At 51.8% G+C, this 24629-nt stretch overlaps 5 protein-coding genes across 5 annotated transcripts; 2 read left to right on the forward strand and 3 right to left on the reverse strand.

Annotated features, from left to right (window-relative positions):
* Positions 1-6275: 6275 nt before the first annotated feature.
* On the reverse strand, positions 6276-6704 carry QC761_600595 (uncharacterized protein; the record flags this gene model as incomplete). Its single annotated transcript, XM_062880519.1, has 1 exon — positions 6276-6704. One exon carries the CDS (start codon positions 6702-6704, stop codon positions 6276-6278), a length of 429 nt encoding a protein of 142 aa, XP_062729653.1.
* Positions 6705-7989: 1285 nt separating this feature from the next.
* Positions 7990-11546, reverse strand: VPS36 (Vacuolar protein-sorting-associated protein 36). The gene is made up of 4 exons (XM_062880518.1): positions 11012-11546; positions 10825-10960; positions 8109-10769; positions 7990-8004 (listed from the first exon to the last, which is right to left on the reverse strand). The coding sequence occupies exons 1-3, from the start codon at positions 11110-11112 to the stop codon at positions 9081-9083; spliced, it is 1926 nt and encodes a 641-aa protein (XP_062729654.1). The 5' UTR covers positions 11113-11546; the 3' UTR covers positions 7990-8004; positions 8109-9080.
* Positions 11370-14216, forward strand: QC761_600580 (uncharacterized protein). The gene is made up of 3 exons (XM_062880517.1): positions 11370-11695; positions 11762-13046; positions 13101-14216. The coding sequence occupies exons 1-3, from the start codon at positions 11620-11622 to the stop codon at positions 13315-13317; spliced, it is 1578 nt and encodes a 525-aa protein (XP_062729655.1). The 5' UTR covers positions 11370-11619; the 3' UTR covers positions 13318-14216.
* Positions 14217-17812: 3596 nt separating this feature from the next.
* On the forward strand, positions 17813-21695 carry BEM1 (bud emergence protein 1). The gene is made up of 4 exons (XM_062880516.1): positions 17813-18633; positions 18942-19034; positions 19169-19912; positions 19974-21695. Exons 1-4 carry the CDS (start codon positions 18628-18630, stop codon positions 20937-20939), a joined length of 1809 nt encoding a protein of 602 aa, XP_062729656.1. The 5' UTR covers positions 17813-18627; the 3' UTR covers positions 20940-21695.
* Positions 21696-22270: 575 nt separating this feature from the next.
* QC761_600560 (uncharacterized protein) lies at positions 22271-23641 on the reverse strand (the record flags this gene model as incomplete). Its single annotated transcript, XM_062880515.1, has 1 exon — positions 22271-23641. One exon carries the CDS (start codon positions 23639-23641, stop codon positions 22271-22273), a length of 1371 nt encoding a protein of 456 aa, XP_062729657.1.
* Between the last annotated feature and the right edge of the window lie 988 nt (positions 23642-24629).

The following is a 24629-nucleotide window of genomic DNA, read 5'->3' on the forward strand; positions in this document are numbered from 1 at the left end:
TGAGTTATTTTTCCCGTTGTCTTACTTCTGTTGTAAGACGTAAGTTTTTGCGTGTTTGATGTTAGCATCCCTAATGCCATTTTCTTGATTTCTTAAAAGCTGGAATAGCGAAAACACGCCCTGTATTATATTCTTAGCGTTAAAGAACCCTCTAGATGCTCTAGAAAAAAAGGGGTTCCCTAGTTTATTACGGCAGTAAGGTGGATTGGCGCGCCTAACCCGGCTTCAGGAGAGTCTTGCCTTAATGCCGAAGGGACAAGGACTGGTACGGCGGCAAATTAGGCCTCAAGTAGCCAAGTTGATAAACCGTCTAGTTAAGAAAGGGGTGACCTAAAGAAAGAGAATGCCGAACGACTGTGGTTGCCAGACTTCTGAGCCCTGATGCCAGAGCTAAGAGCATGAATTTAAACACACATTCGATCTAAGGTCGCTCTACCTGCTTGGGAAGAATTTTCCCTTGGCTTTGTTAGGATGACCTGCCTACCAGGAGACTCCGCCCTTTCATGGGGGCGTTACAATTGGCATGGAGGTGACGAGGTTGCCGTGCTGACCACTTTTTGGAAGCCGCAGGATCTCGTAAAGAATCCAACCAATGTCGTCTCACAGATAGATGGGGAACACGATGGGTGTTGCAGCGCGAGCTTACACGCTACCTCCAGGGATAGACTCAGGAGTATTGACCTGGGACCCGAGACGTCCGAGTTAGTGTGACGGCGGCGGGAAAAGAGGCAACGGAGAGGGAAATAGCCTACCACATACGAGAGAGAGGACTCGCGCTTTAGCAGTCAGGTGGGCGAGGCCGTAAGGAACGAGCAACCTCGAGGGATCGCAAGGCAGATTCTATGCAATAGCTTTAGGAGATGCATGACGGAGAGGAGTAAGGAGGAGGCAAGAGCTACGAAGTGCTCCAAACTCCGCTAAACTCCGTATTCTCGGGACTAGACGGTGTCGAGGGCAGGAAGACGTGCGGAGCAGCCGATCCAACAGTCCTGGGAATGGTGAACCGCTATATGCATGTAGACAATAAGCTATGGCTGGACAGGCGATTGCCGCAGCCGTCTTCACCGGCTCCCAACCATGCGCCGGGCTGTCAACCGCCTGCCAATTTCAAAACCACCGATCAGCATGAAGCGGACATGTAAAATGAAGTGAGCTTTGAAGAAGTGGCGAATGCGGGTTCAGCCGCCTTGGAAGGACCTCACCAGAATGTCCCCAACCCACCGGTGTTTTGGTTGATGTGAGATAGTATGTATTAATATCTTGATATCACTTTCCTTGACCCTGACGACAAATTTCTGTTATTCCGGTTGATCTAGGGATGTATGGGCTCAAGCAGAGATATCAAGAGGACGTCTGTCACGTACAAGTTATGTTTTTGCTTCGGGGTATAATATTCTCCTTACTTTTGAATAATTCGACTCCGGATAAAGCAAGAAATGGTTTTCAGTATTGCTCCACATTGTAGACATGTGTTGACTTATGATGACCTACTTTATTTTTGCACCCTTTTTTCTTTACACCTACCACCCCCCGACCCTCTTAGACTTGCACCCCCTTTTCCATATTCCTGCACCCTCTTCATAGAACCCTGGGTCACCACCACAAAACGCGCAATTTTCAATACATCTTTTCCACCACTGCATAAAAAAGACCAAGTTTTACAGCCAAATAAATACACTATTAAGTCTACGTAAATCAAGTGTTTATCCTGACCGTTGTATAATGTATAACCTTTTTTTGCAGTGCCCTCAAATTCCTACGCTTTTTTTAGTATGTATCAACAACAACGCTCTCAATCGTACAACAATTGCGGAAAACGCCGTTTTCGGAATCTTTCAATATTTGCGCGCAAATCAAGTGGGTTAGTTGACTGCCTCAGTTACCTTCTTGGAAGGTCTAACCACACGCCCACGGCGAGTGACCCTCTGGGAGCTAGTCTCTGATGACATCGTTGAAGCCATCGCCAAGACGGTATAAGGCTCCTGTCTTTCAGTTGTGGTGGTGACGGTGGGCGCAGCCTTCTTGGTACGCTTGGGTGTTGACTCTGAGGCGATCATGAGACCGGCCCTCTTTCTTGGAGGGACCCTCAGAATGACTCTAGACTCTTCAGTCTCAGGCTCCTCAAGACCATTTCCATCTTCCTTGCCACTGTTCCCAACGGTCTCATTATCACGAACGGTCTAGACCGGAGGCAGAAAGCCGGTGTCAAGGAAGTAGAAGCCATCCTAAAGAACGCTATCGTCTTCAGATTCTGGTTCCATCTCCCACTGTGAGAGGCGGCACCTGACCGAGGGAGCGAGACGGGGACCACTCCCTTTAACTAGACCTGGCTCCTTCTTCTTGGTGATCTTCCCAGTCACCTTCTTGCGGTTGACGGCTTCGGTGATCATTTTGTTTTGTGATCTTGGAGGTCCTGGCAATATTTTTCTTTCTTTTTCTTAGTAGTGTCGAGATATCGTGGGGATGACAATTACTCCGGTGGGAAGTCCGAGCTTCCTGTTACTCGGCCACCACTTCAGCTTGGTAGCCATCTTGGGATTCTTGATGCGCAGGTAAGGATTATCCTCTCCCTATAAAAACAGTATCAGAAAGATTCTCATTGAAACAACTATCATCAAAAGACTTATCAAAGGCCGTTGAAGATCCCAGTAATGATGTATATCACTGAGACTGAGAGTCTCCTTCGAAATTCGATCGGCGATGACATGACGACAAGGAACGCCCAGCTGCAAGGATACCGTACAGTCTGCATCGCAATCCCCTAGTGGTCTCTTTGCAAGTCGGTTGTCTCTGGGGATGCTACCCTGGTAGTGGCGATACTCATCCTGGATGAGGAGACGTCCCTTAAGCAATATATTCCTCGGCAGTTCACCAAGATACTCTTTTTCAAGAAATTCGTGGCGAACGCGAGTCTCGTTGTTAGTCAACTTGCTGGTGAAGATGCTGAACTGCTCCTTCACCATTCTTTGATGGCGTGAACGAAGCTAGCGAGGTCGTTTCGACCGTTAATGAGGTGGCTTTTGATCGCGTGATTGGTTGATTCTGTTGTTTAAGCGACTCTTCCACCGAAGTTGCGATATCGCTTGGTATAACAATGAGCCCACTGCTCGCGGAGGGGAATCCGCTGATCCTGTATTTAGGGAAGGGTCCTCTGCTGGTCATGGAAATATTGAGACAGCTGTATCCAGGCCTTCAAAAACGCTCTCTGAGTCTGGGAGTAAAGGACCGACTTGAAGAAAACTATAAAGCTACGGGAATCCTTCTCGTTAGTGACCGAGTGAGCATCTATATCAACATCTTCACCACGGCGAAGGTTATTGAGGAAAGACTTTTCCCGAGCAGCAAGATTGGCAGCAGATTCCTAATCTGCATCAACATGTTGCTCTTCAACAGCCTCAACGGTGTTGGTGTTTCTTCTGGGCTTATTCCGCTTCTTCTTGGTATTGAAGAAGATATTCTTGATGATGTGAAATACACAGTTCCCACCCATCACCCCCTCTGGTCCCTTTGACAATGGAGAGCGACCAACCTGCGGGCTTTTGAAGGAGCTTAGCACGGGCGCGCTGAGACCCCCCTCTCGAGGGCATGCACTTATTACTTGCTACACAATCACATATACTAACCTTTTATACACAAAGAAATGTGTTAGAGCCGGGCATATATCGGATATTCACAACCGAGAGGGATTATGTAAGCTGATTAGGCAATCAAACAGACTCCAGTCTGCATGCTATATGACTCCCTACTCTAATAATGCAACTGAATCTCCTCCTTATAGCACGGATTGATTTCCTCAACATTACCTTTGATATCCTCTGCTCGTTATCCCGGGCAACCAACTATGTTATGCTCCGTGGGTAACTTATCCGGACACTCGGGGCAAACAGGGCGGCCTGCAAGCCCACAAAGCGCAGGCGTCCGGGCAGTCATTACATGAAAGCAACCTAGTATTCATTCTGTCAGCGCATTGCACTATATTTACGTGGTCTACTGGTTTAAACACCCTCAACCTTCGTACCTCAGGATCTGCCTCTCGGTACTGTCGCTCCTGACAACAGTCTCTCGTAGCGGTTTGCACATCAGGAAGATCGATCACTTCCCTGAACGTCATAGCGTATGGTGCAAGCCTTGAACGAGAATGCCTGTCCCTAGTCATGATAATGGTCGAGACTCTCTCTTCATAAAATCCCTCTGGGAGTTCGAGTCCGGGCTGATCTCGATCATCATCCGGGTCCTCCCCTCCTCCGGGCAGGACGGTACGGCGAAGGAAAGGGGGTAAGGGTAAATGAGTCAAGCGGGATACTAGTGACTCTTCCACAAGGCAGAAGAACCGGAAAGCAGATTTCAGGCCAATGCCTTTGTCTAGGCATTGGTAGTTCCTTGAGCCCCCCCCCATCCCCGCCCCTCCCCGCCACTATCTTGCCACTCTCGGAATATCTCTTGCACCGAATGTTTGACTTTCTAGCAGAGATGACTAATGGGCTACTCTCACCGCTTGGGCTCACCCATCGAAGTGATATTGTCAGGTGTGAGATGCCATGAAACAACAGGCTAAGAAGATAAGGCTTGGAGTTGGGCGTTTCTGTGACGTGATGAGCGATATCACCACTTCCCCCCTCCTGCTGATACTACCTCTTAATACACCCTCATGAATAACCGAGAGCGTGGGGACTGGCTCGACGGCATCGCTTGGGCAAGTCTACCCGCGGTGCCGCCCGGGAACGATGGCAAGCGCGGTCATGATTGGCTTTTCCCTTATCGACGGGCGGATTTGAGGTGATATTGTTGCGTCATCACTGAGACGCCGTGTAGAGAAAATCAGTGAAAGGGGAGGGGAGCAAGGTCTTATTGGGTGCAGTGTGCGTTGGCTTAGCAAGGGGCCGGATCACGAACTTTGTCTTGTCACACGGTCCGTGTATAAGAAGGCCTACGCCCTGCCTGCATCCTCTTCGCCCTTCTTCATCCTGATACCAACACACATTGCATCTATCCTCCCTGTCAGGGTTCTGAAGGCTGCTGAAGGAGTTCATACGGAGACCCCACCTCAACAATTCATTTTTCTGACATAGATTCTTATATTGAAAGCCTTCAGGCGTTCACCCCTGCTTTTCTAGGATCATTGTTTTCCGAATCGTAACCGCCCCTCCCACCGACCATCTCACCCATCCTTCCGGTGAATGTTATTCCCGTCTGATACACATCAGCCCCCCATGACTGAGCAAGTCACGCCGGGCATTTTCAATAGCACTCCCCGAGATGCAGCCAGATTCAGACTATACAACGTTTGCTGGTGTTATCCGCGACGGTAATAGCATGACTAAGCTAACCTGTATTATTATAGTAACCCCGATTATTTTTTTTTCCGTATAACGTTAGAACTATCGATCGTCGATTCGTATAACTATAGCGATATACTTTTCAATAATATTAAACTTTAATTTCTTATATAATTTATTCTTTGTTTTTTTAAAGCTATTATAGAAGAGTTATGTTGATTTTTTATCGTTAAGAAATATCGTATAGGTTATCGATTTTAAATAATATTATATAATTAATTATTCAATATTTGTAATATAAATTTACGAGTTTCTTTTATATATATTTTATTGTATGTCACGGTTTTGGAAAACAGTGGGGCCAGAAGTAACCAATCAGGACTGGACCGGGCGATCGAGCGGGGCTCACGGTCCAGGTGGACGGACCGGACCAGTAAGATGGGGACCGGGGACCGCGGCGGGGCTCACGGTCCACGGTCCAGTATCGGCCAATTAGGACTGGACCGAGTACCGTCTGTAAGTCAATGGTCCACGGTCCCAAGGTCTATATATACGGAGGAACTGGCTGGTGTAGATAAAAAGTTCCGCAGTATACAATATAAGTCACAACCGTTAGTGTCTAGACTGTTATAATTGAGACAAGCCATTTGTTGTATACTGCTTAGCTGTACCGCATCAGGATTGTTTAGAGGTGCCTTTAACCAGTATCCCTTTCAGAGGTCTGGATAGGGGTTCGTCACAGCGAGGGAAGCTCGCTACTCCTAAATAATTCTTAAATAATAAGCTAAGCCTATTAGGGAGCTGTGTCCGGTAACTCGCTTAAGATACTGCATTATAGGTGCCATTCTAGGTGCCATCACTACCTGGTCATCCTGTATCTTCCTGCCTATAGGTCCTATGTCATTTGTCTCGGCGCCATTGCCCCGCGGTCAATTGTCTGGGGGTCGCTCCTGGCCTCGTGGTTCGCCGCGGTTGCGTGACCAACAGGTACTCACGTGCTTACAACGCTGACATGGCTTGGCAGGTTGTAACACACCTATGAAGAAGGATCGAGTGTTCTCCTACCACCTGGCGAACCGTCTCCCTGTCCAAGGCCTCACATACCGAAGGCCAACCGATACAGTTGTGGAACTGTGCATTGAAGTAAGCCCAGCATGCGGCTCTGGTGCGAAGGGTTTCCGAGTAAAGCGTTGTGGACGTGACAGTGAAAAGGCGCAGGGGAAGGCCGTATATTTCCTGGGCGATAACAATGAGTTTGCACGTGCACATCAGCCTGAGATCGATCGGCTTGTTGTCGGCTGTCCTCAGTTTGTTTGCCTCAAAGTCATAGATGTACTCATCGCCATCTTCGTGATCGGCGCCAAGATACTCCTTGGAGATGTAATTGCGTAACTCGCCGGGTATGTGCAAGAGGTGTGACCGAACCATGATGTGGATGTTGGACGAGAAACGCAGAGAGTATCGGGGCAGTGGAAAGGGACGATGATGACTAGACCGCTGATGTGGCCTGAGGTAATGTAGACTACATAGATAATCTGTCGTGGGGAAAAGAGAATTTGGTTTGGGGACAGAAAAAAAAGACAGTGGTTTTTTCGCACATACCGTCCCGCTATGCCTTTCGTGACGGCGGTTGTGGCGCTTCACAGACTTCAGGCAAGCGTCACGGTGGCGCCCATCGATAACTCAGACGGGATCGGAGGGGGGAAGGGCACACCGAGCTCAGTTATTTACGAGTATCGCAGTTTACGGGACGGTAACGAAGGTGTGGGCAAAGGTAGTGCTAGTGATAATGATGTGTGAAATAAAAATAAATAAAAAAGAAAAGACCGTGGCCCACTGCAAGACGACGAAGACGGGAGCAAGGCAGCAACCCGGTGTCCACTCCCCACACCGCTGTGAACCGGTACCATCCCTTTCACAGATGCCTATGTCGCTAAACCTTAGTGCACGTTTTCCATCTCAACAACCGGGACACCTGGCCCTGGGTTTGCCTCAGATAGGTACTATACGAGCCCTGCCTGGGAAACAAGCTCAGTGACTCTACGATGACTCCTCCGGCGACTATTTTATCCATGCCTGAAACCACGAGCCGAGACTTTCGAGCATGAGATGTGATTTGACAATAAATCGGTTCTTACCTGGTCAACCACTCAATATTCTCTGCTCTTCCGCATCCTCCTCTTCCTCTCTCATCCAACAACCCCGGCCTCGAGCGACTGAAGTCTGTTAGGGCTGGTTCAAATGCAAAACAAAAAGAAGTGTACATCCGTCAACAAGACAAGTAAGCTTGCCCTGCCGCTTATCATGGCTGTGACTGACTTGATGATATTGCAGCGGAACGATCTGCCACAAGAATGACCCAATAGTTGGCAACAAGACACCAGAAACTTCTGTCAGATAAATCTCACCAATCATGCCGTGTCGGCGTCAAACGAACAATCGGCCTCCACCTTCCCCCACCGCCTTCCCCGTCCGCCTTCCCCGTGAGTTAGCAACAAGACACCGGAAACTTCTATCCAGATGAACCTCACCCATCACACCGGGTCAAACGAATCGCCTCGGGGTCCTGGTCCTCCAGGGGGTGGGTCGGTGGCCGTCGAGCACTGAAGAAGGTGGTTAGAACTTAGCAAGACCACTACAGGTAATCAACTTCGGTACCGTAACCTGAATTTGACAATGAGCCAATTTCTGACGTTCTGTCAGTGGGGTTGGGGTTTGTTCAAACAGTCTGTTGCAAAAAGACCGTTGTTGAAAAAGCGAGTGGTTAGCCATCCGGTGTCGCTGATTAAGAAGGGGGGACACAAAAGAAAAGCACAAGAGGGGTGACAGTACCTAACTGGCGATCCTGGACCTGACTGTCAACAAGACAAGCGTTGCCAGCGGCGATCCGTGAAACCTCAAAACCTCTTGGATAAAAATATATGTTGCAAGCAACAACAAGCGGACGCGCTCAGCACTGCCTGCGCAGCTTCCGGAAGCGATGGGAAGACGCGCTGGGGGTCTCGAAGGTCTTGGGCGCTTGGAGTGATGGATGTCATCGGAGGCGATGGACAGGATGGAAAACTGAGGGCTGGCTGACTCGAATGTCCTGGGCTCAAGACAACAGGCTTGTTTATTTTCGCGGGAGACAAAACAGACTACCGAAAACTGGCGCTTCCGGAAGTGTGCCACAGCAGGGCTGCTGCGGGACTCTCTGATTGGATGCGCACGGTCATCTGCCCCCGCGACTGCTTGGCCATCACGGCTCTCAACGATGACGAGCTGTTTCCACAGAGTTGGATTCGGTAGACTTGGTGGCGACGAACTGCTGGTACTTTCGGAAAAGCCTCGTTGTTCGACCGCGAGGTCGTCACGGTGGTGAGGATGACAAGTTGGGGAATATTGAAGGTTGAGGCGAATTGATGGGTGGTCAAGAGCGAGCCACTGTCATGAGGTTGAGTATCCAGCGCCCTGCCATGGGCGATGTTGTGGTGTTGTGGTTGTTTGTGTGTTCCCCCAGTTCACTACTCTGGGCGGGGGGGCTGGGATTTGATATGGCCCAAAGGTAACCCACATCCTCCTGATGGTGTGTATCTTTCTTACATCAAGGCTCTTGTTGTCTGGATAAATAGCTGGCTATATACATACAGTGATCTGTCTCGTTTTATCTGCGAAGGAAAACCGAGATACCTATGATGCGGTTCTTATCCTTCCCACCCTAATCTTTGCATCCATGACCCCCTCACGAACCTCATCTACTCGTTCTGTCAATATAAAATCATATTGCGACACTGACATCGAAGCCATCTATGTATTGATATTAATTCAAATAAACCCACTCTCCCTCAACATTTTGAGCGTCAACTCCGCCTTCAGCGTCGCCTCGTCTTTATACCCCTTTCCTTCCCCCGTGTCAATAAAATTCTCCCAAAACTTCAACCCCTCTATCCCTTCCTCCCGACAAAGCACCCCTTTTTCCTCCGCCATCTCCAACTCTTCCTCGGCAACACCAATACTCCACCCAAATCTCTCCGCCACATCTCTCGCAGTAACCCCCCTCCCAAACTCATGCCAATCCCACGACACCTCCTTCTCAGGAGGAAACTCATGCAAATCCTTCATCCAAGCCAGTAACGCCTTGATCGTCGACTCGTCCGTCCTATCCTTGCTCTGTACAACCTTCACCCCTGATTTAAACACCCTCAGTCTAACCGGCAACTCCAATTTCTCCCATAGTTTCGCTGCTTTCTCAAAGTCCGCAGGACTAACCAGTTCGACTCCGCCTCGGGCTCGGTTGAACATAGCCCATAGATCCACAAGTGAGATTACTCCCCCGGCCTTTCTCAAGACCCCCCTCCTGTCATCCGTCAAAAACTCGGCCAACGTCCTTGCCAACTCACTCAGATACAAAGAGTCGCCCCCATTACTCCCAACAATATCCTTCGTGGTGATTAACCCAAGCTGACTTGCCGACTCGGCCAACAGAGCATTCTCACTCGCGGACGAGCCCCCAGCGCCCCTGACTTGCTTCGCGAAACTTTCCGCCAAAGCTACAATCTCCTTCGCCGATGCCATGAGCGCTTCCAAGTCTTCGAAGGCGTTTCCAATGACGAGCTCGTTATTCTTGCGCATCGCCTGAGTTTGCCGCTCCAGGCCGGCAATACCACCAATCTTGGGCCGTTGTCTCTCCGGTTCTGATGATCCGGCAGTACCAGAACCACCGTTGGTGCCATCGGAGCGAGATGACTTGGGGATGGGGGGCGCGTTCTGGAGAAGCCATTTCCGCTGCGTCATGCAGCTTTTGAGACGTTCATAGAATATCTTCTCACCACCATGGCGGAAAGAAAGCTTGACGTTCTCTGGGCTTTCCAGGCCAACTGGGGCGGGGGCGGTGGAGTTGAGGAAGGGGCCGGGAGATTCCGTGTTGGTTCGGGGGCTCTGAGTGAGACTGGCTGGGATGTCGTGGGTGATGAGTGAGGCGCCGCATATTTCGCAGGATAGGAGAGAGGGATGGTTGGCAAAGGTACATCGTGGGCAGTGGAAGGAGGCATCGGGATCTGAACTTCGGGGGGGTGCTGTGAGGCCTGGAGACTGTGGTGAGGTTAGGTCAGAGATTTGCTTCGGCCTCACGGGTAGCGGCGTTTGGAGAGCCGGACTCGATGGTCCACGGGTTGATGCATTGCTGATTGCGGCTTTCAGAACATGGGTTAGGGTTGGCTTAATGCCGCATGCCAAACACGGAGGCAAAGGTGTGTGAGCGTTGGCGGCAGTAGGGTCAAAGTTGGACGGGACAGGGTTTGAGAAGCTGCAGATGGTGCAGACCCAGGTAGCTGCGCTCACGGGCGTAGGCTCAACCGGTGATACCCGGAGGACGCCCTCTTGGCGATGGGCTGGCGAGGAATTGCCGCTCCGGGAAGGAATAGAGACATGAGCTGGAGAGCGCTGTTGAAGGGGCGCACGCTTTGTTGCTTTGGGTATCAGGGTGATCTTCGGAGAGGACTTGAAAAAGCCAGCCTGAAGATAGCGATTAGCAAAGAGCTTCAAGCCGCAAATCCAACACGGCACTCACATAGAACTCATAGCGCTCCACATCTTTCAGGTCCAGCGCAACCGAGTACTTTCTTGGCTCTGCCTTGTCGACGTAGCATATCCGATGCGATGTCAAGTAGACTTGGCCATTTTGCTGATTCGGGAGTTTGAACTTGCTAGCGAGGGTCAGTCAGTGGTGGTGATAAGGACGATCCCAAGCAACTCACCCCTCATACAACCCCACATTGTCTTGCACAAAAAGCAGGTCTTCATCGGGCAGGTACGAAGGCCGCAGTGCGGTTGTCAAGTCGATGTGCTTTAAGAACATTCGTCATAGTCATGGGAGGGCGGCCCCGGTGCTTTGGGAACAGTTCCAGTGCGTGTGCCGTGGTTTTCCACCATGAGTTTGTTGATGATTGACAGGATGTCTGTCGTTGTCGTTTGGTGGATCCCGACCATTGACGTAACTGGGAGACGGGGTAAGCACTTATCCCACCCGCCCCGATTGTTGCATGGCTGACTCAGCGCCTCCCCAAAAGACTCGACAAAGACTCGTTAGAGCGCTCCAGCCACTCAACGCGACTCGCCGCCCACTTTTCCGCACATTGCAGCCCTCTCCTCTCCGCTCCGCTTCTCCCGAACTGCCCAACCCAACTCAACTTTCTTCGCACACTTCAGTTCGCACAATTCACCGCCATCATCAAGTTGCCATCGCCGCTTCGCTGACCAGCACTCCGACCGTATTTCTGCGGCCTACTTACCTCTCTGAACAGCTACCTTTGGTTTTTTTTTTCTCTTCTCCCACAAGAGGCAAAGCGATCACAGCAGCGACAACATGATGCCGACGTGGCCAACCGCATCTCCGCCCCAGGGCGTTCCGCCCTCAACTGCCTACGCAGCAACCTATTCAGGTATGTGGCCGACACCTCTAGACCCTCTATCCTAAGTGAATCTCTTGCTGACTTTTTCCCCTACAGCTCCTGCTTTCACCCCAGTCCAGGTCCGACAAACCTTCGGCCAGTCCTATTCCGCCCCACAAGCCTCCTATCCCACCACACATCCCTACGGCCCAGCCCAATCCCCTCCACCTGCCCCAGCTAATCACCAGCCGACCGCTGCTTCTCCTCCCACAGCTGATGAACAGCCCAGGAAGAAGGTTCAATGGCCTGATTCCGTCCGCTCCTACGTCCAGCGCTCTTTTTTCCCTGCCAACATGGATCCTACCGTCTCGAAAGAAGAAATGGAGGCCAAGCTCAAGGAAACCATCATGCGCGCCAGCGAGGACAACCTTCTGTATTCCATCGTGTGGGAGACGATGCCGCTGCCCCAACAAATAATCAAGCAGGAGCGTGAACAACGTGCCAAGGCCATGGCCTATCCCGCTCAAGCACAAACGCCCTACTCCAACGCGCCAATGCCCATCTCCAAGAAGAGGAAGTCCGCCGACTTGGAAGATGTCGCCAATCTCAGTATCACCCCACCATGGAGGACAGGCCAAGGCGCCCGCCTCGAGGATCGTGTCACTTTTTCCAAGGATAAACGCCAAGCTACCGAGGAGAGCTCCGATAACACGAGTAAGTTGAACAAGTACGAGAAGCGCCAAAAGCGCTTCAACGGGGGCTACGTATCGACATATCGTTCCCCAAGCCCTCCACCCGGCGATGGGCCCGTCGTGGGGACGTGCGAAAAGCTTGAGAAGAGCTATCTGCGCTTGACTGCTCCTCCCAAGCCTGAGAACGTGCGTCCGCCTCGGGTGTTGAAGAACACGCTGGAGCTGCTGAAGAAGAAGTGGAAGAAGGATTCGAACTACGCATACATTTGTGATCAGTTCAAGTCCATGCGCCAGGATCTGACTGTGCAACGCGTGAGGGATGATTTTACTGTCGAGGTGTACGAAATACATGCTCGCATTGCTTTGGAAAAGGGGGATCTCGGTGAGTATAATCAGTGCCAGACTCAGCTCAAGGCACTGTACAAGTTGGGCCTCAAAGGCAAGGCCAACGAGTTCAAGGCCTATCGGATTCTTTACTTCATTCACACAGCCAACCGCACAGACTTGAATAGCGTTTTGGCAGATCTAACCCCAGCAGAAAAGAAAGACAAGGCGATCAAGCACGCCTTGGACGTGCGGTCCTCCCTGGCCCTGGGGAACTACCATCGGTTCTTCCAGTTGTACAACGAGACCCCAAACATGGGTGCATACCTCATGGATATGTTTGTCGGCCGGGAGCGTCTTGCTGCCCTGTGCAACATTTGCAAGGCGTAAGCTCATTCTCCTCCTGTCATGGTGAAGATCCAATGCTAACTTGACAACAGATACAAGCCTGACGTGCCATTGCGATTTGTTACCGAGGAACTCTATTTTGAGTCCGACATGGAAGCCGCCCAGTTCATCATTGATAACGGCGGCCAGGATTTGCTCCAAGAAAAGGAGGACGGCACCATTGTCATCCTCACTGGCAAGGCTGGCCAGACATTCGAAAGCCACAAAGCGAAAGCCTTCGCCCGCGTCGACATCAAGGGCCAAATCTAGTCGCCCCTGGCTGTGCTTCTCTTTTCTATTTTGTTTTCCACATCCACAAGCGCCACCCCTCCCTTCGTTGGATGCTACCTCCCACGTCTTATCACGTCGTAATTATTCTTTCACCCTCACCCTCCTGAGGCTCGGGGGGTGCCTACCCATACGTCGCCTGTTCGCCGGCCGCCATGAATAGGCCGCTCATCCATCTTTTTTTCTGGAGTTCCACGAGATCCTTGGAGAGCCTCACGACTCTGACACCATCGACTTTTGTTTTGTCGGCCACGAAAAGTAGTTTTTCTTTTCTTCCTGACTTTAATTCCCAGCTTTCGCCATCCTCTTCATCTTCTACGACTTATGGCTTCACGAGGGATCTCGCTCACACTTCGAACCGGTCGTGCTCTGCTACTGGCCGTGCCGTGAACCAACTGCGATGATGACGATAGATGAGTGTCGACAAGGGTGGCTTTGCTTCACTGTTCGTGCTCAGTAGTTATCTTAAACATCGCTTGGGGTTTTGGGCTGTGCTTTGTCAGGGCCGGATCTGGTAGAGTTAGCTAGCTTTGAATCAACGGCAGTGCTGTTGAGGAATTTTGGCACAGGGGGGTTTTTGGTTTCATTATCAAGGGATTTCCATCACAGTGATACCCATGGAAGAGGAGGAGGTTGGCCCGTTTTTGATCTAGCAGTCATCTGGCGGATAGTAAAGTTTGACTTGGGCTGGGGTCACCGACCCCATTTGGGCGAGGAGTATGGAGCTGGAGTTGAATTTGTGTAACCATTCACAGCGAACTAGTCTTGGGGTCCTATCAAGGGATATATCGTTACAATCATGGTTTAATGAAGACAACATTTGTCACGCCTTGTTTCTGAACTCTTGTTATTTCGGCTTTGCCCAGCTTGTGCCATTTGATGATGATCTTGAAGCTTGAACTGCCCCCTACGCAAGAATACATGAGTAAATTCTCATGAGATTCGCACCACGATGTCGTTCCCGTTAGAGAGGTATGCAGCTGTGACGTTACGGTATTTTGTTTTTGTTCTTTCTAGATGAGTTACGATGGTAAGGTTTGAGGTTGTGGGTTGGTGGAATAGTCCTGGATTTTGAACTGCTCAGAGAATCGGAGGTCATAGGGAGAATTTGGGGATTGTTCCTTTTTGCCTGTTGGTGAACGAAGGAGTTTGTTGGCGGTGTGCCTTGCTTGAACGACGCCTATCCCATGTGGCTGCTGGTAAGGTAGAGGTGATATACTCTAGTGTCCCCGGGCCGTCTTACAACATTGGTGCGGTGGAGTTGTATTTGGCAAGAACTCCGAGGAAATATAGGTGGTTTGGTTGTTTGTGAGATTGGCATGAGCGTTGAGGGGATAGTTGTGGGGTTTACTACCTGATATGGTCTAGATAGGTATGCTGTCTGATATGGACTCGGGTTATGGAGTCTGAGTTTGGATAGATAATGGGCTGGTTGGTTGGATTTTGAGAGGGAGGGTTTGTTTGTTGGGATGATACTGGAGTTTAAATGGCGGAGTTGTGATAGTCTGAAGTGGATTACTGTATATTTCTTGATGGGAACCTTTTATAGTGTACTTGGTTATATCTACGGGAGAGATCAAATCATATAGTGAAGGACAGGGTGGCTGAAGCGAGTAATTATTGAACTGGGGATAGATCTGTTCAGGGCTGGTTGCTATACCAGCTTGCCCAGGTTCTCTTCCTCTTCTTTCGTCAGTTACTGGACTGCGAGACCTGGATTTGGTTCTTTTCGTCGGTGTGGAAAAGGTCTATGGACCAGGGTCATAGATCTGCAGCCTTGTGTCGTCCTTCCATGCCTGGTTGTTGAAGTTTTACGGTGAGCGAATCAAGTCGGGGAGATAAGCTGCAGCTGCAATTCCGTGAGGAATGCCATGATATGTGGTTCTTTTCAAGCACCGAAAACTTAAATGTGCTCTTGGAATTATGGACCTAGTACAGTTTTACTCGTGAGAAGGGGGGGATTTGAATGTTGGTCAATTAAAGCAAAGCTAGGTAATCCAGGATTGCTATTAAAATGTCCACAAATCTTCTGTTCGTCTTCTCGTTTAACGCTTTTGTTTTGGGAAAAACTTGTAGCGCCAAAGAGAGAGAGGAAATGGTGTGTTACACTACTTGATGCGTGTTGAGCTCGTCTTACAGAGATGCCGGGAGGAGACTTTATGGTTGGTATAAACTTTGAGCTTGTCATGGGAAAGCAATGAGGAAGATACCAGGTAGCTTGAACTGTGGATGTAAGTCTACAACATATCTCGTGACTCCCCCCCCAACCCTCCCACACCCCTGCTTCTACAACGCTTTTCTCTGGCTACAGCGAAGCCGTAAGTTTGATGGTTAAACCCCCTATTCCCTTTTCAGGGCTAGTGTTCAGAAGGGTTAGGGTTGTGTCATATTGGTTTCTCTGTGTATTCCTTTCTCAATCTGACACGGTTGCCTTTAATCGCCCCTAGGTAATATGGGCAGATCTTTAGCGTGACAGGAGGCTACAGTGTCCAGAAGGAGATAAGATGTATGTAACCAGAAACTGCCGGATCTCCAACAGGCTATAGAAGTGCCAGGCCGACTGAGAGGCCGCTGGATCCAAGACCGTTTCTACCCTCTTTGGGGTTCAGCTCTGCTATTTGATGATATGTCCTGATCTTGTTAGTACCACAAAAGACACATGTTACCTTGGTCCTTTGTAAAGACACCAACGGGCCATGAAAAATATGATTGTTATGACTCTCCGTGCACCTGTGACCATCTCGGCAGCCCTTCTCCTTCCTATCTGGTAATAAAACCTCAAGAAATCCCATTTTTGGTAAAAGGGAACGTCGTTTCAGACGTTTCAAGTTCCGTGTGTTCGGGAATCGGGAGGGACAGGATCCGAGGGCGTGTCAACCCAGGGTTGGATTGGGGGCTGGTAGATGGGTGGTGGTCAGCGAATAGAGGTCGAGAGAAGGAGGCTACATCGGTAGCTGTATTTGGCATGTCGGTACTTGGTCTGCTTCATGCGTAGCAACGGCAGCAGCACCCCGCTTGGGGAACTTGGAGAGATGAATAAGGTTGTTCGAGAATGTTCAGCGTTGGGTGAGGCTGCTCAGCCTCTGTACCTACTGTGGCAGAGAGGTTGGACGGCGGCGGTAGTGGAGGGTGGTTGCCGTCAATGGCTTGTGACAAGGAACCGTTGTGTTGGCGAGTCTGTGCCGCCAAACGTCACCGCGGGGTCATCACTTGATGTCAGAGATGCCCGCCTCTGTGCAAAACCCGCTGGTGGAGAGGAGAGTTGGGATGAGTGGATGGATGGCTCTGGCATCTGCGCCATCATGTCTCCATCTGATTTGAAGAGACGAACGTCCACATGGGCGTCTGAGCGAGCTCGGCCTTTGCATGAACCGTCATCGATGGGAATGGTGACGCTGGAGTGGCTTTCTCAATCACCCCGCTCCATGAAGCGGATGCCCAGCCAGGGGTTCCCAAGGAACGGGAGCGGGGTAATGGCCCCTCCAGATTTCACATCCCTACCCCAACAAAGCGAGGTCGGGATGGCAGGTAAAAGGTGGTTGTGGGTGAGCTGGGTAAGGTTTTGGCGATGGCATGAAGAACCATGGAACATCTAGAGGGAGGGAGTCAGCAAATGGACAGCTAGAGCGATGCGCGCGCGTCGACAGTTGAGGAGCGAGCGCCACTGGTTCCAGCCCGAGATAATTGGGTGACATTGCGCGATACAGCGATAGGTTGGACTTGGCGCATGAATTGTTCAGAGAGAAGAAGGGGGCTACAAGAGCCAGGGGCAGGCGAGCTTCTCGAAGAGCGCATATGCAGCGCAACACGTTTACATGGCGGGATGCAGATGAGGATGAGATGACGTTGGGGGGAGGGAGTGTTGGACGCCCGAAACCAGCCAGCCCAGCCCAGCCCAGTTTCATGCCGAGACTTTTCAGAAGACAATTTACACGGCATGGTGTTGGACGACCGGAGCGTGGACTTGGGCGGCGAGAAGGGGAGTGCCACCGTTTTCCATCGGGCTGGCCATCCGTCAAAGTCAATTGGCGCTAACATGACCGAGAAAGACAACGTTGAACGAAGGTCGAGGCGCTTCTACCGCACCAGTGACCCTTTGGGGGAGGGCTCTGGTGCGACCGACAATGGGCCATCCGAACAGAAACTATTGTTGCTGCATGAATGCCATGCGCGCTGGGCTGCGTCACGACACCTGCCGACAGAGTTTTCATCTTTCGGAGGAGGCACGTGAGGCACAGGGAGAGAGTATGTACGGATAACTGAGAGTGCTCATCATGGTCATGGTGATGATGGCCACAGGGATCCAAAAGTCTGGACAAGCAATTGCGCACTGTGGATCGGTCCATGGCGGGAACCTTTTGCGGTAGCACCTAGGGCACGGGCACGGGCACAGTAGCCTGTTGCCAGCGCCGATTGTTTGCCATGATAATTGTTTCTGTTAAAGAAATGAATCATGTATATACGGTGGCAGACTGTACTCGACTGTAAAAAAAATAGAGCACCTTATTAGTTGGATAATTACTTATGTCACTAGATATATATCGCCAACCTTGAATGCCGGTATGATCCGGTGGAGATGCTGCTGAGGGAACGGGATTTAGGGACCCCTGCTGCCTTTTTATTTTGGCCCGCACGCAAGCCGACCGACCGCGCAATCCTGACCTCTGCCCTGCGAGCCCCTCCCTCCCCCCAGCCTAGCTTTCCAAGCCTTCCAACATTTTCCGTGCGCTCGTCCACAGCCAGCCCAGCCCGCCCGCACTCGTCTCTGCGCCTTGGCCCCTGGCTCACCCCCTCCCAATTTCCTGCGTTGTCCTTCTCTTAAGACCTTCTCGGTGCCCATCGCATCGCATCGCCGCTCTCCACCTCACCTTCAACAGCACACCGGCGTCGACTGTGCGGCTGAACAAAGGGCAGAAACACCACAAGCACCAGTTTGGACCGAGTTCAGCACAAAGGCGGAGACCAACGTTCTCGGAGGAGTCAGCCACCGAAACCCCCGACCGACAGACGGACACGGGACAATCCAATCCATAATCCAACAATACCACGCGGTCGCCGCCAGTTGTTCCCAGTCTATCAAAGAGGAAAGAGGAGGCAATCAATCAACTCCGTTACACTGATCCAAGACCACCCGAACAACAGCATTGCGCTGGCGTAACGCAACAGCCCACGCCCACGCTCCCTATCGGCCGAATCGATTGTCCATTCCTCGCTTCTCGCCATCTATTTTTCTTCGTCGATACCAGCAGGCAGAGTCTAGTTTGAGAGAGGGGGCGCCTGACACCACCAACCATGAAGGTACGTCATTCCACTTGTCCTGTCCTGTCCTATCCCATCCTGTCCTGTCCGTCGCTTCCCAATGAGCGGGATGCGGGCAACCACAAATCTGGCTTCAGCGCCAGCGCCAGTTGCCATCGCTGATAACCACTTGATCTTGGCCGTTGGCATTTTATGGAACTTCCCCATCACTTGGCCCATCTGTCTTGGACACCTTTCGCATGCTCCTGCTCCTGCTCGTGCTTTTGCTCTTGCTTTTGCTACCCCTCTTCTTCTTGTCACTATCCGCATTCTTAACTACCCGCTAACCTACGATGCGCGTTTTGAAGGCTTTACGGAGGTCCATCAAGGGGGAGAAGGAGAACAAGCCACATATCAGCATTGCTCCAAAATCAGCTGTTGCCATTCAGCCTCCCAAGAAGGTGCGTCTTCTATCTGCCTGTTCTGCTCATTCTGCACACTGCTTAGCCAAGCTGCCTGGGGTCCCCTCGGTGGGCCCCAGTGTGCTCCCCATCCGAGTCACTTGGACAACCACTGACGTCGGCGGCCTCTTCAGGTGATCCGAGCACTCTACGATTATGAAGCTTCAAATCCTCAAGAGTTGAGCTTTTCCCGCGGTGACTTCTTCCACGTTATCGGGCGCGAGAACGACCAAGATTGGTATGAGGCCTGCAACCCCGCTCTTCCGGACGCCCGCGGCCTAGTGCCCGTTGCATTCTTCCAAGCTCTTGGACGCACCGAGCGTGATAGTGGCCAGTCCCAACCCGACACGGCCCGCTCAACAAACTCGACAAAAGGCCCGGATAACGATTCCGGCTACGGAGATGCATCCACCGTCGGCACGGCGACACCCGCCGCCAGCCAGCGGAGCTCCAAAATCTCCGGAAAGTCTGGGGCTATGGTGTATGGTGTTGTCATGTACGACTTCCAAGCGGAACGCGGGGACGAGCTGGATGCCAAGGCGGGCGAAGCTATCATTGTGATTGCCCAGTCCAACCCCGAGTGGTTTGTCGCAAAGCCGATTGGGAGACTCGGTGGTCCCGGTCTGATTCCCGTCTCTTTTGTCGAGATCCGAGATATGGCGAGCAACACACCCGTGGCAAACCCTCAAGAGTCTGTTCGCAGGGCGGGCATCCCCAAGGTGGAGGAGTGGAAGAAGATGGCAGCCGACTACAAAAACTCCAGCATCACGCTTGGCAAGTTTGATGTTGGCGGCGCGCCAATTGAACAAGGCATGGAGCGCATGAGTCTCCAGCAGCAACCGAATGGGCGAACGAGCCAAGTGCCGGCGGGTAACTATGTGAGTGACACTCGCGCCAACTTATTGTTTTGGTATCATCTACTAAACGTCATGGTCGCAGCAGCAACCGCAGTCACCACCACAGCAACAGGCGCAAGTGCAACCCCAACAAGCATACAACGCGCAGCAGCCAGTCCAGCAACCAGGCTACGCCGCCCGACAAAGCTCAGAAGTTGCTGCTCCGGTATCCGCTCAGATTCCCAGATACTGTTTCGCCGAGGAAAAGTACTGGTTTGTGATCGAGGCCGAGCTGGAGGACGGACGAACTTGGGAGCTTTCCCGATACTACGAAGATTTCTACGATTTTCAGATTGCGCTCTTGACCGAGTTCCCCGTAGAGGCTGGTACGACCGGGAAGAAGCAGCGCACGTTACCGTACATGCCCGGTCCCGTAAATTACGTCACCGACGCCATCACAGAAGGGAGACGCCACAACCTGGACGCCTACGTCAAGAGTTTGCTCGCACAGCCACCATACATTTCGAAATGCGACCTGGTGAAGCAGTTCTTTGCGCCGCGGGAAGGAGACTATGAGATTGATCCCACAGCGCAAGGAGAGGAATACCGGTTGTCTGGCGGATCCCAGCCATCCTCGACAGACTCGCCAGCGGATGGAGCATCGCGGCAATCATCTCGCCAAAACCTCAACTCAAACGGTAATGGGTACGCTGGCCTTTCCGCGCCGGCACGACAGATGGGAGGTGGTCAGCCAGCAGTAAGCAGACAAGTCTCCTCCCTGTCACAACCCTCGCAATCATCCCTCTCACCAGGCATCCAGCAACCCGGAGCCCAAATGAAGGTCAAACTCAGCTACAACGGAGACATCATCGCCATCAAGGTGCCGCAAGATATCAACTTCCGCTCCTTGTACGACAGAATCACCGAAAGACTCAAGATCCCAGGAGGAGAGATGGTCCAGCTGTCATACAAGGATGAGGCCACGGGTGACAAGCCACCGCTGATGAGCGACAATGATCTGGACATTGCTCTGAGTCGAAACGAGAAGCTGCTGCTCTATGTTGAATAGGTGGTGTAGAGCGTTTGCACGCACGCGTTTTGTTCTCTGTTTCTCTCCTGGTTTACTGGGATTTTCTCACTTGCGTTTTTACGTTGCACCAAGTATACCCAACCTCTTTGTTTGTTTTGTTTTGATGCTATTCGGACCCCGCATTGCAACCGACGACGACGAATCTACAAGAACGCGTTTATGTTTTTTTGGCCACGGGAATGGAGGAGGTGGAGAAGGCAGGCCTATTTATACCCTCCATGAAAGAAAGACAATACCTTGGCACGTTACCGCATCAGAGCTTGATATGTTATGCCTTTTCTTTGCTTGGATGCCGGTGGAGGGGGAGAGGGATGGAAGGAAGCTGGGGCTGGAACGTGGTCACGGAGGGATCTTGACTAGGTTTTTCTTTTCTTCCTCTGTTGAGTTGTTTCGGTTGTGATGGATGGAATGAAATGAAATGTACATGTGTTTATGGCAGGCGGGGATAACAAAAATGATGAATTGTGATTTTCCTTCTCTGGCTCTTTACGTTTTTGTGTCTCTGGTGGGGAACATTATGGTCTTGAGTGGTTGGAGAGATCGGAAGGTGGTTGAGGGTAGGGGATGGTGGATGAATGCGGTGGGGCTTTGACACTTGTTTCTTGGTTGCGGAGTAGACAGATGGATTTGCTTCTTGTTGGGGGTAATTGATAAGATGGTTTGTTTTTGATGACCGGGTTGTGTTCATTGATGCTCTTTTGTGGTATTGCGAGAGGGAAGCTTCCATTTGCTCCCTGTGCATCTATCCTTTTTCGCATGCACATATCCACATCCGATCAAGAAACCACAACGAAGGTGATAACCCCAGCCTTACTCCAAGAGATCCCACATCACAAAGGCCACAACCCAGAACCTCGGAGGGACGGACATATTGACCAAAAAGTTTATTTTCGAAAAAAAAGCACCGCCGTGTTCGTTCGCTCCTTTGCCCAGCAGATTCGTCCCAAGAAATACACACAAAAGGTTGGAAAAAAAAGACCCGCCCACAACCGAACCCAGTCCCGGCGAATTCCCTCCCCCCCCCCCCTCCCCCTTCCCAGACTCCGTCCAAGAATAGACACACGAAAAAAACAAGACAACCTTGCCTTCCCCCAGGGAAAATGCACCTATAACACCCTCCTTGCCCTTAACCCGTCATCTCCCGACAGAGAAAAGCCAAAACTATAAACACAAGACATTAAAAATCAGTGGTATCAAACACCCCCTCCCATGTCGCATCAGACAAAAAGCACCCGCTTTTTATTTCCCGAACCCTTTCTCATACAACATCAGAAGTAATCATCGCCAAAGCAGCAGCCACAAAACACCCCTCAAACAACAACATGACTGCTCATATGCTCCACCGCCTCCTTGATCGTCCTCAGCATCCTCTTGTTCAGACAAAACGGACACCTGACAGGGTTCTCCACCACCGACACCGGCGCCCCGCTAGGGATCGGTGTGAGCGTCAGTTCTTCCCCTTGCTGTGCACCACCACCAGCGTTCCCACCGCCATTAGCAGTCTGAGGTTGTTGCGGTGTCTGCTGCTGCGGTTGGACTTGCTGCGGTTGGACTTGCTGCGGTGTATTCGGCGCAAACTGCGGTTGCGCCGGAGGAGCCTGTTGCGGTTGTGCCCTCGGTCCGACGCTCGCGTTGCGAGTTCCCGGGTTGGGGGTCGTCAGGCCAGCTGCGTTCATGGCGTGCTGGGCGTAGGCTTGGTTGGCTATCGCGCCTAGGGCAGGTAAGCCGTTGTCAACGGTGCGATCGCCGCCGCTTTGGGGTTGTTGATGGTCAGGGGTGACTCCGGCGAGGTTGGCGGCGCCGCTGACGTTGTTCTCCTCCTGTTGCTGATAGACACGGAGTGCATTCTGAAGCACGACTTCTGGGTCTTCTTCTGAGTGGAAAATTCCCGTGTTTTCTGCATTGCCACCCATGGGATTGTTGTTTGGTGTTCCCGGCCCGCCGTCGGGGGAAGGGTTGTGTTGACGGCGGAGGACCTCCTCTTTGACGCGCTCGCATACTTCCAGAGTGGTCATTACGCCGAGGAAACGTTGGAGGTATTCCATAACCGTCACTGGGGGAAGGTCGGCGTTCACGTTGAGGTAACGAGGAAGGTTCTCGGCGAGGTAGGGGATGTCGTCGCCGAGGTTTTGGAGAGTTGTGGTCCCGGGGGCTGGATTGCCGCCTTCGCTGCTAGTTGGGCGACGCTGGCGTCTAACTAGGAGGCCGTAACGTTTCTTGAAGCGGTGGATCCATCCGGGGGAGAACTCGGGCGCGGGTTCGTCCTTGTATCGGGGGAGCTGGTGGTAGATTGTCTTGGCTTTGTCGGCGAGCTCTTCATTGGAGGGCTGGCGGCCATTGGCGAGCATTTGCTGGTGCCAGAGGAGAACAAGTTTCTCGACGTCGGGCCAGTTGCCAAAGCGCAGACGGGAACCCGAGAGCTGGGGGTCGCCGTCGAGACGGGCATACTTGGGGGAGAGGGAGTGTGAGACGGTAGACTGAGAGATGGTTTGCTGGTACTGGCTGGCAAACCAGTCAATGCAGGCCTTATGGCTGGGGCGGACAGGCTGCGAGTTGGCCCATCGGCGGAGGGCGCGTCGCTGGTCGAGGGTGAGGGAGTGGCGCTCTCGCGTGGCCGAGCCGGGGGTTGACCCGATCTGGTCCATGGACTCGAGGGGCACGTCAGGCTTCATGGCCGACATGGTGCTCGCTCCTCTGAATGGGAGCTGGTAAAAAGGCGATAAACGCCCTTTTGTCGGCGCAATGGAGCGCGGGGGGTTGTATATGCAATGGCGGGCGAGACGAAGCACTCGAATGCTTGGCTATCCCCGATGCGAAATCGCTATCTGTGTGTATGGCGATTCGAGACAATTGAATATGCGGCGATGGCTTGTCTGGTGATCGTTGTAATGAGGTGTTGTGGAGGACAAAAAAGTCGGCAAAGCGGGGGAGCTGCACGTGCACCACAACAATTGAGTTCGGTTAGTCAGCTGCCAGTGTGACTGACAGTTGTGGCACAACATCTGATTGGATGGCGCAGAAGGACGCATCGCCAACTTGCATGAGGCCGCCACTTGCATCCACGACATTGCAAGCAATGAAGTTCTCGTCATTACGCACGAAGCAGAATTCATCATGTTGGCTTCCAAGGTCTGTCCTCATGTAAATAGCAAGGCGGCCGAGTATCTATCGTAATTGTATTCAAGAATGTAGTCATATGGCCCCTTTGAATCCCCTCCTTCCCACCTCGTTTTCGTGATTGCATAAGCCACCAGGTAGGTAGACACCCCGTCTTTCCGGTAACCAGAACCACTGCCTGCGCAAGAGCTTCAATATGTGCATTGCTAGACTAACACTCTTCCATACTGGTGTCCATCGCGATTCTGCAAGGGGATAAGAACCTGTTCGGCATCACTCCACGTTTCTGTTGTGATTGCACCAACTCGCCGACAGTTGTTTGTTTTGAAGTTTGTAGTGCAGCACGTCGATCTTCGACCCTAGCCAAGTCCGTGCCTCCTCCGCATATCTCCACTTTGCCCAACGACATCCGTACTCTAATGATCGCCGGTCCCGGCCCCGGTCCCATAGCAGGACTCCCGTCTCACAGATCAAACACAAGCAATCGCTTCGGGTCAAAGCAACAATACAACCATTTGTCATCGACTCCTCAACGCCATGCTATCGACTAAG

This window comes from Podospora bellae-mahoneyi, chromosome 6 (assembly GCF_035222275.1).
Source record: "Podospora bellae-mahoneyi strain CBS 112042 chromosome 6, whole genome shotgun sequence".
Classification (NCBI taxonomy): Eukaryota; Fungi; Ascomycota; class Sordariomycetes; order Sordariales; family Podosporaceae; genus Podospora; species Podospora bellae-mahoneyi.

What these genes read in the sequence shown, in the direction of transcription:
- VPS36 (XM_062880518.1), bottom strand. Translation starts at nt 11,112, where the DNA reads ATGTTCTTAAAGCACATCGACTTGACAACCGCACTGCGGCCTTCGTAC. An exon ending in AATGTGGGGTTGTATGAGGG is followed by an intron (nt 10,961 to 11,011) that starts GTGAGTTGCTTG and finishes GACCCTCGCTAG; the next exon opens with CAAGTTCAAACTCCCGAATC. An exon ending in TGGAGCGCTATGAGTTCTAT is followed by an intron (nt 10,770 to 10,824) that starts GTGAGTGCCGTG and finishes CGCTATCTTCAG; the next exon opens with GCTGGCTTTTTCAAGTCCTC.
- QC761_600580 (XM_062880517.1), top strand. Translation starts at nt 11,620, where the DNA reads ATGATGCCGACGTGGCCAACCGCATCTCCGCCCCAGGGCGTTCCGCCC. An exon ending in CTACGCAGCAACCTATTCAG is followed by an intron (nt 11,696 to 11,761) that starts GTATGTGGCCGA and finishes TTTCCCCTACAG; the next exon opens with CTCCTGCTTTCACCCCAGTC. An exon ending in CTGTGCAACATTTGCAAGGC is followed by an intron (nt 13,047 to 13,100) that starts GTAAGCTCATTC and finishes ACTTGACAACAG; the next exon opens with ATACAAGCCTGACGTGCCAT.
- BEM1 (XM_062880516.1), top strand. An exon ending in CCATTCAGCCTCCCAAGAAG is followed by an intron (nt 19,035 to 19,168) that starts GTGCGTCTTCTA and finishes CGGCCTCTTCAG; the next exon opens with GTGATCCGAGCACTCTACGA. An exon ending in AAGTGCCGGCGGGTAACTAT is followed by an intron (nt 19,913 to 19,973) that starts GTGAGTGACACT and finishes TCATGGTCGCAG; the next exon opens with CAGCAACCGCAGTCACCACC.